The sequence below is a fragment of the Equus quagga genome, chromosome 13, assembly GCF_021613505.1.
Source record: "Equus quagga isolate Etosha38 chromosome 13, UCLA_HA_Equagga_1.0, whole genome shotgun sequence".
NCBI lineage: Eukaryota > Metazoa > Chordata > Mammalia > Perissodactyla > Equidae > Equus > Equus quagga.
The window spans coordinates 20,759,304-20,780,453 of record NC_060279.1 but is presented as its reverse complement, the minus strand read 5'-3'; the positions used below and the strand labels follow the sequence as shown (position 1 = coordinate 20,780,453).

Here is a 21,150-nt window from a genome sequence, read left to right as displayed (position 1 = left end):
TTTTTCCCTTACGTTTATGCAGCCAATGGCGGCATTAATTGGATTTGCAATTTTGTATTAAAGTAATAGGAGGAACACAAAAATCACTAGAATATCATAAAGCTCTATCCCTTAAAATATTTGATGAAAGCAATTTTATAGAATCTTTAGCCTGTGATTTATTTCTTTGGCTTTTATTTAATATACAAAAGGTAGGATTTGCATTGATCAGCTTTAAAAAAAGTTAAAAGAAGAAAACATGGATCTGAAAAGGGAGCCACTCATGTAAACTTCTTTAATTTTCTGAGAATCCTCCAACTGAGATTCCACTGCCAAAAATTTTAAGTAATATTAACATTTTGAAACAGTGCCAAGCTCACAGAAGAGTTGTAGGTAGAATCTGAAGAGATGTTTTTCTTTGGTGAGCCATTTGAAAGTAGCTTGCTAACATGATGTCCCAACACCACAAAATTTTAATGTGTGTTGACTGTAAATAAGGATAATCTTCTAAATAACCACAATACAATAATCAAAATCAGGACATTAACATTAGTACATAACTGCAATCGAGCCCTCAAAACTCATTGCATCCAGTCATCCTGATGACATCCTTTAGCATAAGAATTCAGGCCAGAACCACACGTTACTTCAGTTGTCTTGTCTCTACTCGTCTTTAGTCCAGAACATCTCCTTAGTCTTTCCTGGATTTCCCTGACCTTAACAATTTTGCATATTGCAGACAATTATACTTGGAATTTCCCTCACTTTGAGCTAGCCTGATATTTGTTCATGAATAGATTCGGGTGGTGCACCTTTGACGGGACTATCACGGAAGCGATGCCGTGTTCCTCTCACTGCATCCCTTCAGGTGGCAGGATTTGTTTGTCCTCTTAAGGATGATATTCATTTTGATTACTTAGCCTGACAAGTTTTTCCACTGTAAAGTTACTCTTTTTCCCTTTGTAATTAATAAGTATTTTTGTAAAAGGGCATACTTTAAGATGATGTAAATATCTGCTTCCTTATTAAACTATTAACTTATTTATCTGTTCATCAAGATAGAGTCATGGTTTCCTGTATTATTCAATGAGTCACAATCTGTTACTATCATTATATGTCTTAATGCTCAGTTTCCCCAAAAGAGCCATTGGAGTCTCTTCAAGATGGATTTGATGTCTTTTTGACATATTCCTGTCATTCTTTGGGCACTTCCTTGTTTTCTGGCAAAATAAAATGGTCATTTTTTACTTTTCTCATCCTAGTCCTGGAATCAGCCACTTCTCCAAGAAGCCTAGGTTTCTTTTAGTAAATAATGGGGTTTAAAAGCCAAGATGTGGGCACCAGGCGTGCTCCTTGCTCCTGGGGTGTTCTGATCCTAGGCCTTCTCACTAACAAACCTAGGGAATATATATATATCTCTCCACGAGTTCATATTGATACTTTCAATTTCAATCCAACACCCCCCCCCCAGCACCCCGAGAATACATTCTGGTTTTCTTCATTTCCATATTTATAACTCCATTCTCAGTGATAAACCTGGTTTCCGTTATATTTAATGTATTTAATTATTTGATCAATCTCCCTGTGTATAACCCATCTACATTGTCAGTGCCACCCACTTCCTCTGCCCGGGTGCCCTCCTGACACTGCTCAGGTTGTGTCGTCCTACTTGGATTCATTGTGGCTCCATGACCACCACCACCCCTGCCTACCTATCTCTGCCCCACCTAATGGCTCTAAGATCAAATAGTTTAGGAAAGAAAGGGAGGGGAGGGGAAAAAGAAGAAGGAGACACACTATGGCCAAAAATTTTATGAATTTTTTCAATATTACAACAAAACTATTTGTGTCTAAAATCTCATCTTTCAGAAGAAATGAAATATACTATGTATATATGTATACACACACACGCTAACTTTTATCTTGATTTTTTTATTACTTGCCAAAAAAGTAACCTGAAATTGGTCAGACTGAACATGGATGAAGCAAAGTAGTGCTCGTGTCATGGGCATGAACAGGCCAACAGGGAAGGTGTGCTTATGTCAAAAGGCAAAGAGCTCAGCCCAAGTTACTGGGGCCTGTTGATGGTTTGGGGGAGGACCAAGAGGACATCTCACTTATCAGTCATTCATTGAAACAAAGGAAGAATGAAAAAATAAGTTTATAGGTTTAATTTGCCATCAAGATGTGTTGCCATCAAATTGGCAACATCGAATTAGTCAAGGAGCCTCTGTTACATTGCAGCTACGAAACAAAAAGCATGTGAACAAAGGGAAAGCAAGCGCCCTACAGCGTTCCAACTTTATAGTTACTAGTCTTTAAAACATTCATCTAATTAGTTTTTAAGAAGTGCTACAGATTGTGATATAAAGGCCACAAGGTCAAGGGCATAGGACTGTGGCTGACATTAACTCTGGTAACCTCGGGCAAATCTCTTAACTTCTCTGGTCTTGCTATTTGATAGGGGTATTTTGAAGGACAAATTAAATATAAATACTCTTGCCATGTTTTGAACAAATAAGTGAAAATTAAATTTTTAGACCTCCCACTCTGCTCTGGGTACACTGGTCTCTTCCCTGTTCCTGAAATATGCTTGGTGCTCCACCTCAGAGCTTTTGCACTTGCTGTTCCCTCTGTCAGGAATGCTCTTCCCTTGAATATCCACAGGTCCTGCTCCCTCAGCCCCTTCCCATCTTTACTCTGATGTCACCGTCTTATTACGATCTTCCTCAGGACCCCATTTAAAATTGTACACCCCCCCCCCCCCAAACTTCCCACCTCCTCCCTTCCCTTTAATTTTCTCTTAACACTTATCACTAACATTCTGGAAACACGTGTCTTTTTTATTGCTGGTCACCTCCACTAGAATGTAAGGTCCTTAAGGGCAGGCACTCTTGTCAGTTCTGTCCCCTGCTGTATCCCCAGGTCCGACAACATGCCTGATGGCCTGGAGTGGGCACTCATTTGTCACATGCATAAATCAACCAACGAAAGAATGAACTTTTAAGTGTTCCCTTCTTCTTTAATAATGTTTTTTGTCTTTCCTCACAGGTGGAAATATAAATGAAAGAGCAGAGAAAAAAAAGGCAAATGAATAGAGAGCTTAAAGAAAAGTAATTCAAAAACTAAGAATGAGGAAGCCCTTATATTTGTAACGCCACGTCTGAACTTAGCAGTTCAATGGGAACTGAAGCCACAGTCGTGCAATACAGACAGACTGCGCCTAAAGCAAGACTTGCAGATACAGCCCTTGCCATTCTTCTGGATTTTTCTCTGAGGCGCTCCCTGGTGCATAAACAGTCCAACATAATGTCAGCAAAGTAAAATGTTAAACTAGAAGTGCTTACATTTTTTTCTACGTGCTGAATAAATATACACCATTTGCTCAACAAATTATGTGGACTTTCTCTTTTAAGAAAAATAACCATGATTTAAAATGGCAAGTTCCACATTTGAGTTTAGGATTAAGTACTTCTGTGTTTGAAAGCCATGAATCTGAGAATCTTTCAAGGCAACAGTGAAGTCAATATCTCATTAAGAATAATAACAAAAACTCAGTTGCTATCTCATGCTAATTTGCATATAGATTTATTTCATATATGTACGAAATGTATATATAAATAAAAAATAGTGTTGTCTCATGACATGAATAAATCCAGTCAGTGAATAACAGTCACACACAATGCAAAATCTTACTTATCGAGACTGAACTGTTACATATTGTACAAAGGAACCACATTTTTAAAAAGAGGACACATAAGACAGTTGCTGAGGAATGTCTAAAAAATACAGTATATGTCCCCACATTTGCATCAGGAAATTCATACTGACAGAAAATGCAGCTGAGGATATTTTTTATCATCATTTGTCAACCTAACAAACTTCTAAGGGTATTATTCTCATGCAGCTAAAGAACTGCACCTTGGTGTATTAGCCAGTCTCTTATGATCAGTACTAATATCTGTACTGTGCTCTTCAATCCAGTTGTCATGGAATTTCAAACTGTCTCAGCATCAGAAATTGCTGCCCTTTCCAGTACACAAACTATGCTGTGGGTTTGTTTAGAAACTCCTTGTTGAAGAATCTTCTTGCCTCAACATTACTGAGGGAAACAGAGCAACGAGACGGATTCTGCCTTCTATATTCAATGCTTTCAACGATGGCATTCTTAATCACCTGCAAATGGAGGCAAAAGATGGATAATTAGTGGTGCTCCGAACTCATTTAATCATTGGTTTGGTCAAAACAAAACTCCAATTAATATTTTTATCATACTACTCCTTTTGAAATAGAGAAATCTCTGAGTCATGCATGTGTATATTTAATTCAACATCCCACCATTACACTCTTGTTAAGCTTCTATCCAGACACTCTTCCTTTTCCCCCCAGAGAAAGAACTATTCAGGGAGTGTTCCAGACTTTGTGCTGATAAAATTGGGAATAAAATATTTGTAACATGGTAAATTTGTCTTCATTCTGTCCTTCATGGGGGAAGGTGATAAGAGGGAAGAAACAAGTAATGACTAAATCTAGAATTTATGCTCTTTACAGTTAATGGAAAAGTGGAAATGAGGGGCCAGATGGAAATAAAAGACTTCCCCCAAGTCTAATGCAGAGAGAAGGCATTGCTGAAGAATTGACGTACTTCCTCAGCTAAACAGACAGTTATAAAACATGGATGTCCTCTATCTAGAAAACACCATGCTTTGTGATTTTATTGATGATGGCTATATTTTATTCAGAATAATCTTTATATATACTCAAATTAATGGTGACTATAACCTCTAAGAATTGCTATTGCAGTTATATATTGTTTCTGGTAAGAAGTTAACCTGGTTAGGAACTTTTGGGAAGAAGAGAAATTTGGAATTTGGTTGAAGCAGTTGCTGTGGAGCAATGGGAACGAGCTTTGGAAGAGAGGCCTGGGTGGTAATCTTGCCTCTGATGCCATTTTGAAACCCTGTTAAAATCAAGAAGACTCCGTTCCCCAGGACAGGACTACAGGATTTCATCTAATGACCAATGAGATAGGAGTTTCAGGGCACAGAGGCAAGTCACAGGGATATTCCACAGTTCCCTTTATTCTCTATCCCAGGGGTTAAGCAACACGAAAGTATTACACACATGCTTTTCAGCACTCTGCCATGGCTAGGAAAACTTGGCAAGTCTGAGCAGTTTACGACCCCACGGTCCCCTCCCGCCCAGAGCTGGTGTGGCCCCTTGGCCATGGAGATGTGTGCACAAAGGAGTTTTCCCATCTCACATCCCATCTCACTGAGCAAGGCAGGTTCAAGGCCTAGAGGAGAGAGGTGTGTGACCTGGGTGGTGCTCACACGCGATTCATACTCTGTGACTTTGTCAGGCCCAATGGGCAGGCCTCTCTATTCTTCAATGCTAACTTTAAACAAGAAGCAGTGATATTCTGGAAAGAGGGATTTATCATAGGAATGTTATGTATTTATCATAGGATTTATCTGCTCTATGATTTTTTTCTTTTATATATATATATATATAATTGTCTTCTGGGAAAAATGGGCTCAAATGTTACTGAATCTTTTAGGTAAAGCAGATTTGCTGACCGCTTTTTTCCCATGAGTAAGGGAAACATAATTAATTCCCTGTGACAGAAGAAGCTTCAGGCCAATGCAGAAGACCTTGATCAATGACCTGGCCAAGGGCTGCCAGGCACAATCACTTCTTGGCTATGTGAGATCAAGGGAAATCAGCTTAAATCCTTGAGCCTGTTTCCTCTTTTTAAAAATGGGAATAGTAATACTAATTTTGGCTTTTGTAGGGATTGGAGATCATTTATATAAAGGACTTTGCACAATGCCTGGCACATAGGGAATATTCCGTAAGTAGCATGTACGTATTGTTGTTGTTATTTTTAAACGGAACATACATGAGGAAATTTAGGAATTTTAAATAGATGCGAGGCTATAAAGTTTACTAGAAATAAACACACCATGCATAGCCAATGGTGGGCTTATTAAATGGTAAAAGTCAGCAAATCTATTCTGCTATCAGACGTCTCCTGCTACATCTTCTTTTAATAATCTCCCTGCCTTTCTGGAGATCACGTCAGCAAGTTTATCAGCTGCTTTCTCCTTCACCATAGCAGCGTGAGACACATCAACTCTATTGCAGAGAAGTAACCAAGTAAAATAAAAATCAATGATTTACTTTCCAAACACCAAAAAGTTTTAAAATATAAAAGACCACAGGGGAAATTATACTGATAATAACTGCTGTCCATTCCTTTATAACGAACTCATGAGCCCCAAAACTCAGCAATATCAGTAACATAAACTAGTGGATTTACAATAATTCGGCCTTGGCAGTTGTTTCTAGTAAACAGGTCATTCTTATAAAAGAAAATGAATATTTACATCTGCAACTCTGAAAAACCCAAATCATATGCAATTAGAACGTGCAAGCAGAACCACTAGGTGGCAGAAGAACGCTATGAAACATTAACCTGGTTTTTCAGATTACCGCAGAAAATACCCAAGTGCCGTGATTTCTAATCCTGTGATATAAACAGAAGAGGCTAAACTCAGCACTGTATCGGTCACTGAATTCAAACCTTCCAGCATGATACACGGTACAACTAGATATATCCAGAAAGGCAAGATGTCAAATTTGAATCTTCCTGTTTTGAAAATTACATTAGTAATCTTAAATAGTGTTTACATCCAATTTCCTCTTTCGTTTCCCCCTGAAATTCACTGAGATTCCACATCCTTTCTGTCACTGCTATCCCTGTGATAGCCCTCATATCGCAACCTTCTCCACCCCCACTGGCCCTCCCTAAATCTGACCTATGTCATCTTCCACTTGCGCCATTCAAGAGCCTCCCAATTGTTGATCCAGATCCCTTCAATCTTGGGCAACAAAAGCAGAGAATAAGAAAAGAAAACATGCAAAATGTGGATAGTCCTCCCCTCCAAAAAGGAACAAATTGAGAGATGTGAGATTGTAAGCAATCCACAAGCAAATATTGAGTTCCCACAGTAGAAAATTTTAAGTGAGCCCAAGAGGAAGTTATAGTACATTTTGAGAGAGATAAAAATTACAAATATAGAAGGCTACAAGAAGATATTCTGGTCTAAATTACCGTGAATTTGTTGGCTGTCTGCCTTCCCAAGAAAAATCGAAGTGTCATGAAAGCAGGGACCCTATTAGGCATGTCATTTTTGATCTCAGCACTTAAACCCGGAAGAGGCACAATAAATATTGGTAAAATTAATGAACACACAGGAGGTGCTCATTGGAGGTTGGAATAAACAGGATAAAGTTCAAGTCATGGGGACAATGAGACTTGAGTTGGGTTGAAGGACAGGCAGGATTTTATAAGTGGAGAGGCAAGACTGGGCATTCGCAGTAGAGGGATAATCTTATGAAAAGGCTAAAGATAGAATGTCATGGCATGTGGAGGAAACCTCTGGAAACCAGCCTGGCTGGAAAGGGAGCTGTGTTTGGGGAATACTTGGGAATAAAGCTGCTGGAGAGAGAGATGGTTCAAAAGTGAGGAAAGAGCGAGAAAAAAACCTGTGGCCCCAGCTCAGCTCCTGGCATCACTGTGTGACTTCCAGCAAGCTGCTGAACAACCATGACTCAGTTCCCTCACATATAATAAAAATCTGACCTCATAGGCTAGTCTGAGCATTCGATATTTGAGGGGGATGTGGTTGGCTTACATTAAGCACTCAAAAGTTCTCGTCGTTCTTTTTGTTTTGTGCCTTGTTGTATCCTTAGTTCCTAAAATCGTGCCTGGCACAGTAGATACTCAATAAATACGTGTTGAATTAATGAATAAATAAGATGAAGAGAGATTACAGGCAGCATGAAAGGTAGATGAATTTGGGCCTAATACATTAGGCCATGATACATAATAATCCTCTAAATTATTTTTAAAAAGAAAAAAACTTTAACTTGTACTGAGACGCTCTTATCATGATGAAGTATCAATAAATTAAGTACCAGTACTTCTGCATATGTGCTTTTCCTCATTTAACATCTAGTATTTAACACTTTATAGAATTGTTTGAGAAAGAATTTGAAAAGCTCATTATTATGCATCATCGGCATATGCTGAATAAACTGACACATAACAGGTCCTTAGAATATGCCTATCGAGTTAACAAATCAGTGAGTGGGTCTGCATAACAGTACATTTTCCTGTGATAGCTAGATCAACAAGGTGCTGGAAGAGAGATCTCGGAAGGTGTATCTCCTCCAGATCAAAGCAGCGGTTTGTGAGTAGAGCTTGTGGCCACACCACCTGACCAAACATACATTGCATAGAGATTCTACGGGGTCAGGGACTCTGCCTCCAACCAACAGACAGACCTTGTCTCCTGACGCTTCCTCCTATGACATTAAACTCTTGAACAGTTTCAGCCAGTAAGTCAATGACATTTCAAAAATCATCCATGAAAATTTTATTGCATATTTATTTTAGGTGCTGGGCATTGTGATCAGTATCTAGAGGACACAAGGTAAGTAAGACAAGTCATTGCTTTTAAAGGGTTTAAATTTACACCTAAAAGTAGAAGATAATATGACACGGATAATTATTATCATTATCATATTAGCTGCTTCAATTTATTGAGCTTCTCTTGCATGCCAAGCCCTCAAATTATATTATTTTACTTAATCCTCATTCTGAGCCTATAAAATATGTATCATTGTTCCCCCTTACAAATGAGGAAAGGTTGAAATTTGGAAAGGTTAACCAACATTCCCAAGGTCACCCAGCCAAGAGGCTGAAAGGATTTGAACACCCAGTTTGGTGTGACTCCAAAGCCTGCGCATTTCCTGTATACCTCATGTCCACCAGTCTAAATCACCAAATGTTAGGTTTCTGAAGAAAAAAAAAACAAGCCCAAACTCAGGAAATAACTTGTAAAAGCACTGAGGCAATGTTGAGTGAAAAGGAATTTTGGAGGATTGAGTAAGTGCAGAAATGTGGATACTAATGAGAAATGTAGGCTGTTGTCACAGAGCAAGCAGACGCAGAGCAGAGGCTCTCTACAGATGAACCGGAATTTAGTGTCAGCAAAGCAGGCCAGTGAGGCTTTCTGGGCAAAAAGAAGCAACAGAAGCATACAGCTGTCAGAGACACGGGGGCCTTTTCAGAGCAAAAATTTAAGTCAGAATGTGAATTGAGGATGAAAATTTGCCTCAAGCCACAGTAGTCATGGCTACAACGCTGAAAACTGCAGTTTCATTGTTATTTACTATCACTTACCAAGAAGCTTTGACTCTGATAGAATATGTTTTCTTGGTTAAAAGAAGAGGTGGGAGGGAGTCATCAAGAGAGAGGTAAAATGTCAGTGAAACTGGAAGTCTTACCTGGGTATGAGGTGCATATGCACACACGCACACACACACACACATACAACCAAGAGTCACTTGAACACAGATCTCAATGGCCATATAATTTAAGAGGAAACCTACATTCATTCATTCAAAAATATTTATTTACTGCCTAGGCTGCCATTACCTGTACAGACTTGTCTATATTCTTAACTCTGGGCATTTGCAAAGGTCTTGAGGTGTTTCCATCAAGGTACAGGACATAGACACGCATAGGTAAGGTTCCATTTATCGAGCAGCATCTGTCTGCAGCCCACTGTTCATACATCTCCTGAGTAAAGATTCCCTATGCCAGCGTAACAGGTGCTGTTACACCTGTTTTGGAGATGGGGAAACTGAGGCCCAAAAAGTTTAAGTAGCTGTTCAAAGCTACACAAATGACCCATCTGAGATCTAAACATAATATAAAAGTCCATGACCTTCCTTCCACATGCCGTGCCAGACAGTTTCTTGGAAGCTATTAAGACCAGTTTAATTAAACGGTTTGTGAAAGATCAACATATGATGAGCTGTAAATCAGGACAGTTATTTTCGGAATTCAGTCTAGTTTTGTTCAGGCTTTAACTTTTTCATCTATGTGTCAAACAAACTACTTTAAAGAATGTTTATAAAATATATAAATAGAACTACATCATTCTTTATAGCAAATAGCTTAGCAGGTTTTATATAAACCAGAACTGAAAACAATGAGAGAAATGTGGTTAAGTTACATATGTGTGCATATATATATGCACACACACACACACACATATATAATATATACATATATATCTATATATACACAGAGATAGCTATACATATGTGTGTGTGTGTATCCTTTTATTTTCCCAAGTCAAACAGGATATTTATCGATTCCTACAATCTATTTTTTTTTCCATTTGAGGACAACTCATCAAGTTTAACATATTTCATCCCAAGGAATACATAGTTTTGAGTTTATTGGCTTCAAACTGAACACACAGGATTACTCTGATATTACCCCTTAGTTCTCTTCTCTTTGAACAGAATGGGGTTCCATAGAACTCAAGTGTACTTTGAGAATGTCTGCTCTCTTCCTATGAATCATAGAGTAAGATGTCGATTTTCTCTTAATATTCTTTAAATTTTCACCATCACCACAGAAACAATGTAGCCTACGGATTTCAGATGTCCATTGTTTGTAAGATAGCAGAAAAAAGGAATAAATATATTTAGGAAATGATATACGCTATAAATTTCAGTAAGCATAATTTACATGAACTATCACATATTATTCACAAATGAAGGCCGATGAGAAAACATTTTAGAGTTGCAGGAACTGAAGCTTATGGGAGAAAATTTCATATGTCCACAAAAATTAAAGACATTGATTAATAAACATATTAGGTTTAACTGTTGTAATTGCACACAATTGATCATCACTAGTCTCAGGCCAAATTAAATAAGCAAGTAAACTAGACGTGCCAGAATTCTATTAGCTCACGAGATCTAATTAAATCTCATATAAACAGAACACTCATTCATACACTGTGTGTTCTTTTGCACCATTCACACAGTCTCCAAAAAGACTGGCAAATCAGATACGATGCTTTTCCCTCTCCATTTAATTTCTTTCTCTCCTTTTCTTTTATCCTTTTTTTTCCTACCATGAAAAATCCAATTAGGCTAATGAACTTGGGCTTTCGTAGTTGATAATTTGTCAGACACTGATTTGGAACCACAAGCCAACATGATTCCAATTACACAACATTGTTTCTAAGTACTGAGTTAGAGACTAAAGAATTTCACTTAGAGACAAAAATCTTAGCAGTAGATATACTACTGACAGGAATGATTGATACTGAAGAGAATGACTTGTTTCTAAAATTTCTAAAGCATGATTAGGCTCACATGTGTGGTGATGGACTATAATTAGTTTTCGGGTGGTGAACATGACATAATCTACACAGAATTCGAAATATATTACAATGTACACCTGAAAGCTACATAATGTTATCACCCAAGGTTACTGCAATAAAAAAAAAATTTTTTTAAGTTAAAAAAATAAACTTTCTAAAGCAAAGTATACTTGATATCTCAAGGGCTAAAATGGAGAGTCTGCTATTTTGGGTGTCATTCCCTAGTTCACAAAAATAAAGACATGTAAAAGCATGAGTGTATACACTAAAACTTGTGATATTTTTGCAGATTAATTACACTTCTGGGACATTCACTTTCCTACTCTTATATTTCCTTTTTAACATTTTTCTTCCTATTTATAACTTATTTTACCATATAATGAATACATTAGATACTTTGGGAAAGAAGCTGAGTATTAATCAATTCTTTCATCAAAAACAGTATAAAATGTGGGTTCTGCCAATTTGGAGGCATTACTTTTCTTATTTGTGAATTTTAGAGGGTTCTTCTGGAGATTAAGAAAACAATTCATGAAAAATAAAATGGTGCGGTTTGGGTGGTGTCATTCATAAACCTTATTTGTATTTTAAATTAAGTAAAAAGAGGTATTGCTATGTCCAGGTGATATGGAAGCATTTAACATCGTCAATGGTCATAGGAGATACTTACATCAATGTTGTTCAGGGTATTGAAGTGCATCAGATCGTGCAGCCTTTTGAATGCTTGATTTGGATATTGAAAGTTGAAGGTTGAAAACGGTGATTCTGGGTCATCAAAAATATCAAAATCAGCTATTTCTTTCTCTTCCTTAGTTTCTCTTGGAACACCTAAATATCAGAAGAGTCTCAAATAGTGTTATTTTGAAAACTACCAAATATCTCTAAAACCCAGGGAATAAAACACACATATAGTCATAAACACAACACTGGGAGCTCCCACAGGGGTCATGTAATCTGTACTATACACTGTTGGCCCCCACTCACATTCCCTGGGTTTGATCATTTCTGTGTGTCCTGACTGGGCAACTTCCAGTTGTCAGTACCTGCACCTCTCTCTGTGCCTAAGGACTTTCTAACTCTCTTTGCAACTTTGGGAGGCTGCCTTGCTCACTAGCAGGAGGCTGGAAATTCTGGTGAATAACATTCCACCTCAGGCAGCAGTCAATCAAAGACTGCAGGGAGTTAGGATATAAATACCCCAGCTCCCTTGCCTCTTGCTGTGTGAGTGAGAAGGATGACTCTGGAGCATAGGTTCTATTCCATTTTCTTAGTTTCCCAGTAGAATCAAGTTCTCCTCGTGGTAGAAGCTTACAAACACATCTTTGTTATCTGCCTTTCTTCCCTTTATCACTTTCTCGCTTCCTGTATGCCCTAGTTCAACCAAATAAACTATGTGCACTTGAATCCTCTTCTCAGAATCTGCTTCTGGGGGAATGCAAAGATGATAGAAAATTCTCTAGGTTTCAAGTACTCCACTGTTCAATAACTAAAAATGCCGGCCAATTCTTCCTTCTCTTGTGTTGAAGTATGACTCATGATACCCTCCACGCCTATTGTTCATTTCGCTGTCTTCCTCCGCCATCTAGAAAACATTTCTTTCTTCTTCATAGTCCCCTCTCAAATCTGCCATGACTATTTTTTGTGTCTTTCCTTGAACAACTACATTTTCTGGTCCTAAAATAATATTATTTTCAGGACTGCAACACCCTGCCTGTCAACCTCTAGATCTCCTGTTGTTAATTAATATCTTCCAGGATACAGAAGAGTCCAGAGACTCCTCTGGAGGTGGTAAAAAAGAATGACTGTGCCTTGAACTTGATTCTCTTTTTAATGAAATGTAACATGGCAATCTCAAATTACTAGCCATGTTGTACTCCTAGATTACGTTAATCTTGTGGTCAGTTAAAAATCCCAAAATTTTTTGTATGATTTCTTCTGAAACGAAGGCTCCCTTACAAGGGTGATATTCAGAATATTTAACAACCCCTAGGACAAGGGCAACAATCAATCAAAACAAGCATAATCAAAGATTCTGGAGTAAAGCCCCAGAGATTTTTATTGAGCTAGTTGCTGATCTTTCAGTTTCTAGGTTGTGAAGAACTCAGAGGATCTTGGGGTGAGAAAGAGGGAGAGTACTTGGGGTCTCAGGACAGTAGCTATTTATCAAGGTAAGGGAAGCGCTCATTATTGTAATAGCTGGTACAGCAGTGCCAGTGGGAATCAGCTTAATATCAATCTTGCTCCTTTACCAGCTTCCTGTTCTGTAGACTATGACTCATTCCCAACGTACCTGGAGCCTTGTACTTCCTGAAGTTGATGTTGGCCAGAACAAAGTGGATGATGGTTGGGCAATCTTTCTCCACATCGGGATTCTTGGGTTTAAAGACATAGCACTCCTTCAGTCCTTCTCTATCAAACACATAAGGATCAATCTTTGGAAAAGGGAGCTTGTTCATTTTAGCCCACTTTTCTGCAAGTAGAAGTTCCTGTGGGAGAGAGAGAGAAAGACGCATTTGGGAATTTTCCGTCTTCATTTGTTCAGCTGGTCTAGCCATCATTCAATATTCATTAGGTGTCTACTATATGCTACCAGGGTGCTCCTTGCTAGGATGAATAATGACTTTTTCCTTAAGAAGCTAATCAATCTCAAAAAAATATAAAAGTACTCCATAAACTCTCTATTATTATGTCAATTCTTGGCACAAGGCTAGCTCCGTAGGAGGCATTTGAAATATTACTGATGAACTGAACTGAATAAAACTATGTTGATGTAATTGCTAGAGAAAAAAAATATGTTATTGGTTCTAGGCATTTAAAAGCCATGTGAATGTTATTTAACTCTTTGGAGTCAAACACCCTGATGAAGAAGAATGAGGAGCACTTTAGTTTAGTTAGTTTAGTTTAGTTAATGGGCGTGGTAGATTTTATGATTGTTTCTACATATTAGCTCCCTCCCTGGTACGAAGATTCTACACCCTGACTAGAATAAGAACATACATGGGACAGAATCACACAGCTGATCTGCAGCTGCTGATGTATAACGTGACCAAGAAAACATGTGTGGTTTTGGCCGCTGAAATTTTAGGTTTGTTTGTTTCTGCAGCAAAACTTGCTAACACAGTGGGTAAGCACACACAGACACACACACAATTAAATTTAAACTAGAGAATACAAATCAAAATGGAGAGGTGCAGGAAATAGAGCTTATTTCTATTTATATGCAGCCTAAGGGGGAGTGGGACAAATAAGAAGCAGGCTGTCACAATCGCACAGACTCTGGCGCCAGGTTGCCTGAGTTAAAGTTTGAGCTCTTGGGCTGTGGGCGTGTTTCTTAATGTCTCTACACCCACAATCCTCAAATACAAAATAAGGATGACGATAGTAATACATATATCATAAGAATGCTGTTAGAATTAAATAAATTAATATTTGCACAGTATTTAGAACAGCGCCTGTCATGTATCACGTTATACAAACATTTGATAAATACCATAAAAGAGAGCAAAAGAGATAAAAGGGAAAAATGAGGAAAGAAAAGAGGAAGAAAGAAGAGAGTTAGGAATGTATTAGGGAAATTTGCAGAGAAAGGCAGTTTTGGGGAGATGATCACTATAATCTTAAGTTTTCTTAACTACTCTTGTCATCACATTCAATCATTCCATGAGCATCATTAGTTGTGGATCTAGGCTTCACGCTGGGAGGGGGGACATAACAGTGAGTAAAACTCTTGCTGTCCTGGGATTTATAGGCTGACGAGTGAGAGATAGGAACCAAATAACGCTTCAGGTTTAAAACTGTGGTAAATGCTATGAAAACAGTATTTACCACGAGTATTCACCATGGGATTTGGCAGTATACCTGGACTATTTCCTCAGAGTGTGTATTAATTCATTCAAAAATTATTGTTGAATACCAGCTTTGTTCTAGGCATAACAGAGAAGCTTTCCTTGAATCCTTGGAGATTATAAATCAACGAGAGAAATAAATAATAGATATTATAGGGGCCAGCCCAGTGGTGTAGTGGTTAAGTTCACGTGCTCCGCTTCGGCAGCCTGGGGTTCACCGGTTCGGATGCTGTGCATGGACCTACACACTGCTCATCAAGCCAGGCTGTGGTGGCATCCCACACGGAAGAACTAGAAGGACTTGCAACTAGGGTATGCAACTATGTCCTGGGGCTTTGGGGAGAAAAGAAAGAAAAGGAGGAGGAAGATTGGTAACAGATGTTAGCTCAGGGCCAATCTTCCTCACCAAAAATAATAATAATAATAATAATAATAATAAAATAATAGATATTATAGTGCAGGATGATAGAGAATGGATGAATGTGATGGATGGCTTCGTGCCTGGGCTGTGCAGTCTGAAAAGCCCAGCTCAAAAACAGACACTTTACTAGCTGGGTGATCTCAGACAATCTGCTTAACCACCACAGCTCAACGGGGAAGAAACTATTTTGAGGGCTGAGTATGTAGTGATCTTCCCCTAATGGTACCACGGGGACCATAAGTAACAACAACCAAACAAACAAGCAAGCAGGGACCAGGTCATTCACTATCCCTGAAATAGCAGGCTCCCAATCCCATTTCATCCACATTTTACCTGTTTCTTATTTCTCTAGCGACTCATTTTCTACCACTGTTAAATAAAGTTAATACTATTGTCTCCCTCAGGATTGCTGTCAGGATTAAATGAGATAACGTATTTTTAAAAACTCAGTAATTTATATTTAAGAAAACAGTTACTTTAAAATAGCACCTTAAATCTAGAGAAAAACATACTTTTCATTGAACTTTTACTCTTCTTGATGCTTGTGGAACATCATGAATTTTTGGTTGATCAACTCTCAATGCCATTTACAAAGACATAAAAATCTGGGAGAAAAAAGGACTTAATGTATATTAAAGCATTTATTTCATAAACTATTGAGCTAAATATGATCGTTTCACTGAATCCCTTATATATGAGTAATTTCTTGTTTGAAACTTGAGAAAACTTTTCTCACTAACTTTTTTTTCTCCCTGTTCAATTGAATTATTCAGCTTGTTACTTCTTATCTACCATGGTTCACGATTGTTCATTAAAGATTATTCAATATCAAAATAAAACCAAGAGTTCACTCTGCTTCAGTTGCGTGAGAGCAAAGAAAAGAAAGAGCTTTCTAGTGTTTACAAACATGACTCAAGAGTATGACCAACGATGTGTGGATACGGAGAAAGAGGAAAAGGGAATTGCGTGAGTGAAAGACCAAGCTATTTTTAGACAGCTATTTCACGCTGGAATCAGGAAGTGAAGGAAACTTTCCCTTTCCTTATATGATCCTGATATGGAAAAGATTAAAAACTGATGACTGTAAAGACAGTGATTACAGGATGGAAAAACCATCTGCTCACCGATGTCTCATTTCTCTGTAAAGACTGAGAGACAATGACACAGACTATGAGTAGAGCAGACGAGTTTGAAAAGGCTATTTTAGAAGAACGCAGGGAGCGAAAAGATTTCTGCTCCACGAACTATAGCAACATGCCGGAACTGTGCTCTAGTATAACGATCCTTCGCAGCTGTCGTCTGAGACTTTAGATGCTTCAGACTGCCACAGACTAATTCTTGGTAAATTGACACAGTACTAACTAAAATGACTTTCTGTGGAGATAAAAATCTGATAGCATCCCTCAAAGTGATACTTTGTAAGAAGTGTGTGTTCACTTTTGAGTGCTAAAACATCCTGAAGGACAGAAAAACCAATCTAAATAACATAGAAATATATTCAGACTATAATGTGAATGGCATATGTATGCCATTTTATTTACTTATATACATATAAAAATATACATTTAAATATATAAACATGTATTAAATATAAAAATCTATTTACTTATATATTTATGTATACATTAGCTTTTCTCTAGAGGAAATGAGTTTTTTTCTTTGTACAAACCTAGGATATATGCTTTCTAAGATGTTTCTCATCATTTAAAACCTATTTTTAGACTGGGGAGAGGTATGATGTAAATAAATTTACAGAATCTTAAAAACATAATGAAGCAACTAATCTAAGATAAAATGGATAGAAATTACAATTTAGTATTCATTATTTTGCGATTATGATCATTCTCACTTTTAACAAAAAGCATGTGGGTGTTGGATTCAAGAGCTATATAAGGCAATCGGTGTGGAAATAATTTTCTATACACAATAGTGTGTAGAATTTACATAGCACTTTGCAGTTCACATTTCACATTTCACATTTGCAGTTCACTAAGAGGTTACCATAAATTCACAAAAATATGTAAGGAGAAATTAATGATGGATATGTCTCCTCATAAGAAGATCTGATCCTCAATGACCAGTACAGGTGTAGTGGGTTGAATGACATGACGGCCCTCCAAAAGATAAATCCATGCCCTACCCCTCCAGGACCTGTGAATGTAGGAAAACTAATTCGGAAAAGGGGTTTTTGCAAAGGTAATTAAGTTAAGGGTCTAAAGATGGTATCATAGTGGATTATCTGGGGAGGGGAGAGGTGGGGGGCCGGTGCATAAATCCAAAGACAAATGTCCTTATAAGAGACGAATATCCTTATAAGAAAACACACACACAAAGGAGAAGACCACATGAAGATGGAGGCCAAGACTGGAGTTATGCAGCCACAAGCCAAGGAAGCCTGGAGCTACCAGAAGCCGGAAAAGGCAAGGAAGAATTCTCCCGTAGAGCCTTTGGAGGGAATGTGGTCTTGAGGACACCTTGATTTGGATTTCCAGCCTCCAGAACTATGAAAGAATACATTTCTGTTGTTTTAAGCCACAATGTTTGTAGTAATTTGTTATGGCAGCCCTACTAGACTAATACAAGAGGTAAATCTGCAAATGCTACACGTAATAACACGCAGTTCCCTTCACCAGCTATGGCGGATTGAGGCCCACAGAGCTAATACTTGGACTAGTTTGGTCATGATGGTGTGATCCAACCTAAAAATCCTAAGTAAATCATACGCAGAGGTTCTAAAATAAGGATCATGCTCTAAATAAATCAGGTTAGTGTGGAAAAATACAGATTCTTTTTCTGTTATTTGTGAGTTTAAATGGAATTTTGACCTTGAGTAAAATAGAGGGAGATAAAGTTAATTTAGATATATTACTTCTATCATTTGTGAAGACTGGCTTATTTCAAATTTTCCCTCCTTCTTTCTTCTTTCCTCCTTCCCTCATTTCCTCCTTCTCTCCTTTTCGCCTTCTTTCTTTCTTTTTATTTTTAAAAGTATGAACCCATGGTTCTCACTTCTCGTCATTAAGCATTTAAAAGGGCAATGAAAAACTCAGCTGGATTTATGTCCAATATATAACAACATTATAGAAAATAACAATTTATAGTGTATTTCTAATCTATTGCTCTCCATAAAACTTAGTAAGGTAAAGGAAAAAAAATGTCTAGTAGTAAACTCTGAATTCTCCTATATTCTTTGCTTGTTCCTCACAAGATCCAAAGCTTTTTTTTCCCCCTAAAATCACATCTGTTTATTTTGCAGACTTGAATATGAAGGCCCTGACTTATTTTCATGACCAACATTAATGACAAACCCTATTAGAATTCTTGGATAGACAATAATGGTAAACTAATTTTGCATGACATATGTCAAAAGAAATTTGGTTTGTCAAAATGAAACACAGAGCTGCTTTTCTTAAACCAATTAATATTATTTAGAATCATGAGGCTCTTTATATCTAGACTATTATTAGGGGATGTGCCCACTAATCTAAAAAAATATTCCAGTATCACTGACATTGATGTCACCAACTTTCAAGGCCAGTTACAATGTAGATACAATATAAACTGTGATTGCCTTTATCAGAATCCATAATATCCATCATTCAATATGCCCCTGACAAAATCTGAGATTCAACTTTATTTACAAATTACTTATACCAATAATTGTGAAATAAAGTTAATGCTCTAATTTTTTGCCCAGCATTTACACTCTACTCTTTTATTATAAATGGCATCCATATTTCAGTCTCTAAATAGAAAAGTTTTCACTATTTAATCGCCCTAATAAAATCACATTTCATATATCCAGTTATTACATTGGAGCTTCTCCCTCCTATCAAAAATTTTTAAGTCTTACTATATCTAAAATAAGTATTCTATTTCAGCATTGACAGTACATTTTTATCTGTTTAAAAATTATATTTGGGTAACCTTTTAGATCCATACAGAAGTGCATATTTTTATAATGACAGTCATAACAACACTCATAAGTTTAAAAAATCACTTTCAATATTCCAAGTGAGCCTGAAAAGTTCACTGCTCAATTTGAGCTCTTCGAAGTTCTCTTTTGGAGAAAAAGTGAATTATATATAATTGACTGCCGTTTCCTTTGTATTAAGTCTCTGAAAATACAATTCGCTATTTCTAGAGTGATAGGTTTCATGCTATACTAAACCTTTAATAAAAGAGTATATATGCATATGAGGGAGCGAAGTGGAATGGAAGGAATTCACAAAATAATTCTAAAGCACATCCATGAGAATGCACAACTGGAAATGTCTACAGATATATTAAGAAGGTATCTGTAAATATATGATATATACATATGAGTAGTTATGGTAGACTCTCTAAATAGTAAATATATAATAAAGCTACAGTTATTAAAATACAGTGTGGTACTGAGACATGAATTGTCAGATCATCAAATGTACCAATGGAACGCAACAGATATACACAAACCAGATCCCAGTGTTCTATAATAACCATAGAGGATATGACAAAGGAAACATCAGAAATAACGTTAAAAAAAGTCTTTGAGAGATTGTGTTATGACACATCCAGTATATTAAATAAGATTAATGAGTTAAAATATTCTAAAAAATATATAAAGAAAAATATCAATCCATATGTAACTGATCTTGATAAGAAGTATGAATTTCAAGAGTAAAACTGATGGAAGAAGTCACTACCTAAATATTTAAAACTTTAAAATCATCAGAAATAAAAATTCCAATACAAATGACTCATTAGATCATGTTTACCAAAATAAGACAAACTTTAATATCCTTAAGATACAAAATAACACTTATTAACGAATAGCAGCAACACTAATAATCCAATTAAAAGTAGTTTAAAAACATGAATATACAATAAGTACGACAAACTATTTAATCTCATGAGCAAAGGAAGAAAATTCAAGCAAAAATGTGTTTCTTTTTCTTTCTGTTCTATTATAAATTTTTTAACTTTGTTTTTAATATTTTTGTCATGCCAGCAAAGCCATGTAAAACGAGGGCTCACATATACAATCTGATATAGTAATGTAATTTGGTGCATCTTCTTGGAAAGCAATCGGAAATATTCGTTAAAAGTCATAAACTAATATATATCCAAGAAGCCAACCTAAAGAAATAGTAAAAAGTGTGATTATAGCTTCATGTTCAAGGATGATCATTATAGAAAAAAGTGACAAGACAGAAATAATCTAAAAGTTGAAACTAGAGCATTGTTAAATAAATTCTTTCATATCCACATAGATATCATGCAGTGTTTATAATTATGTTTTAAAAAATATTTAATGGCATAGGAAAATGCTCACAATATAATTTTAAGTAGAAAAACGTAGAATGCAAAACTATGTGACACTGGTGTTGACACACAGTGAAGAGAGACTATAATACCAAAATATCAGTAGCCATGGCCCACGGATACAAGCAGCACTTGGTATATATTCCAACTTCCAAATTGTTTACAGTGAGTATACAGTCTTCTTAGTTAGAAATGGTGAGTGAAAATACATTTACAAAGTACAATAGTTCTTTTTAGAGGGACAAAGTATATTCTAAAACCTTCTTCCAATATCAACTCACTGAGGTAGTGGGTCTCTGATTCATATATAAGATGTTGCCTTTGACATTTTACACTCCCTTTG

General features: G+C 36.8%; 1 protein-coding gene across 5 annotated transcripts in view; it reads right to left on the bottom strand.

Moving 5' to 3' along the window:
* Positions 1–3,551: 3,551 nt before the first annotated feature.
* Positions 3,552–21,150, bottom strand: part of PLA2G4A (phospholipase A2 group IVA) — a 148,737-nt gene continuing 131,138 nt past the window's right edge. For all 5 annotated transcript variants that reach the window (XM_046682795.1, XM_046682797.1, XM_046682796.1 and 2 more), the window contains 3 exons: positions 13,528–13,723; positions 11,908–12,065; positions 3,552–4,155 (listed from right to left, as the gene is read on the bottom strand). In XM_046682795.1, coding sequence (XP_046538751.1) covers positions 4,024–4,155; positions 11,908–12,065; positions 13,528–13,723 — 486 coding nt within the window. In that variant the 3' untranslated portion in view covers positions 3,552–4,023. The remainder of the gene's footprint in view (positions 4,156–11,907; positions 12,066–13,527; positions 13,724–21,150) is intronic.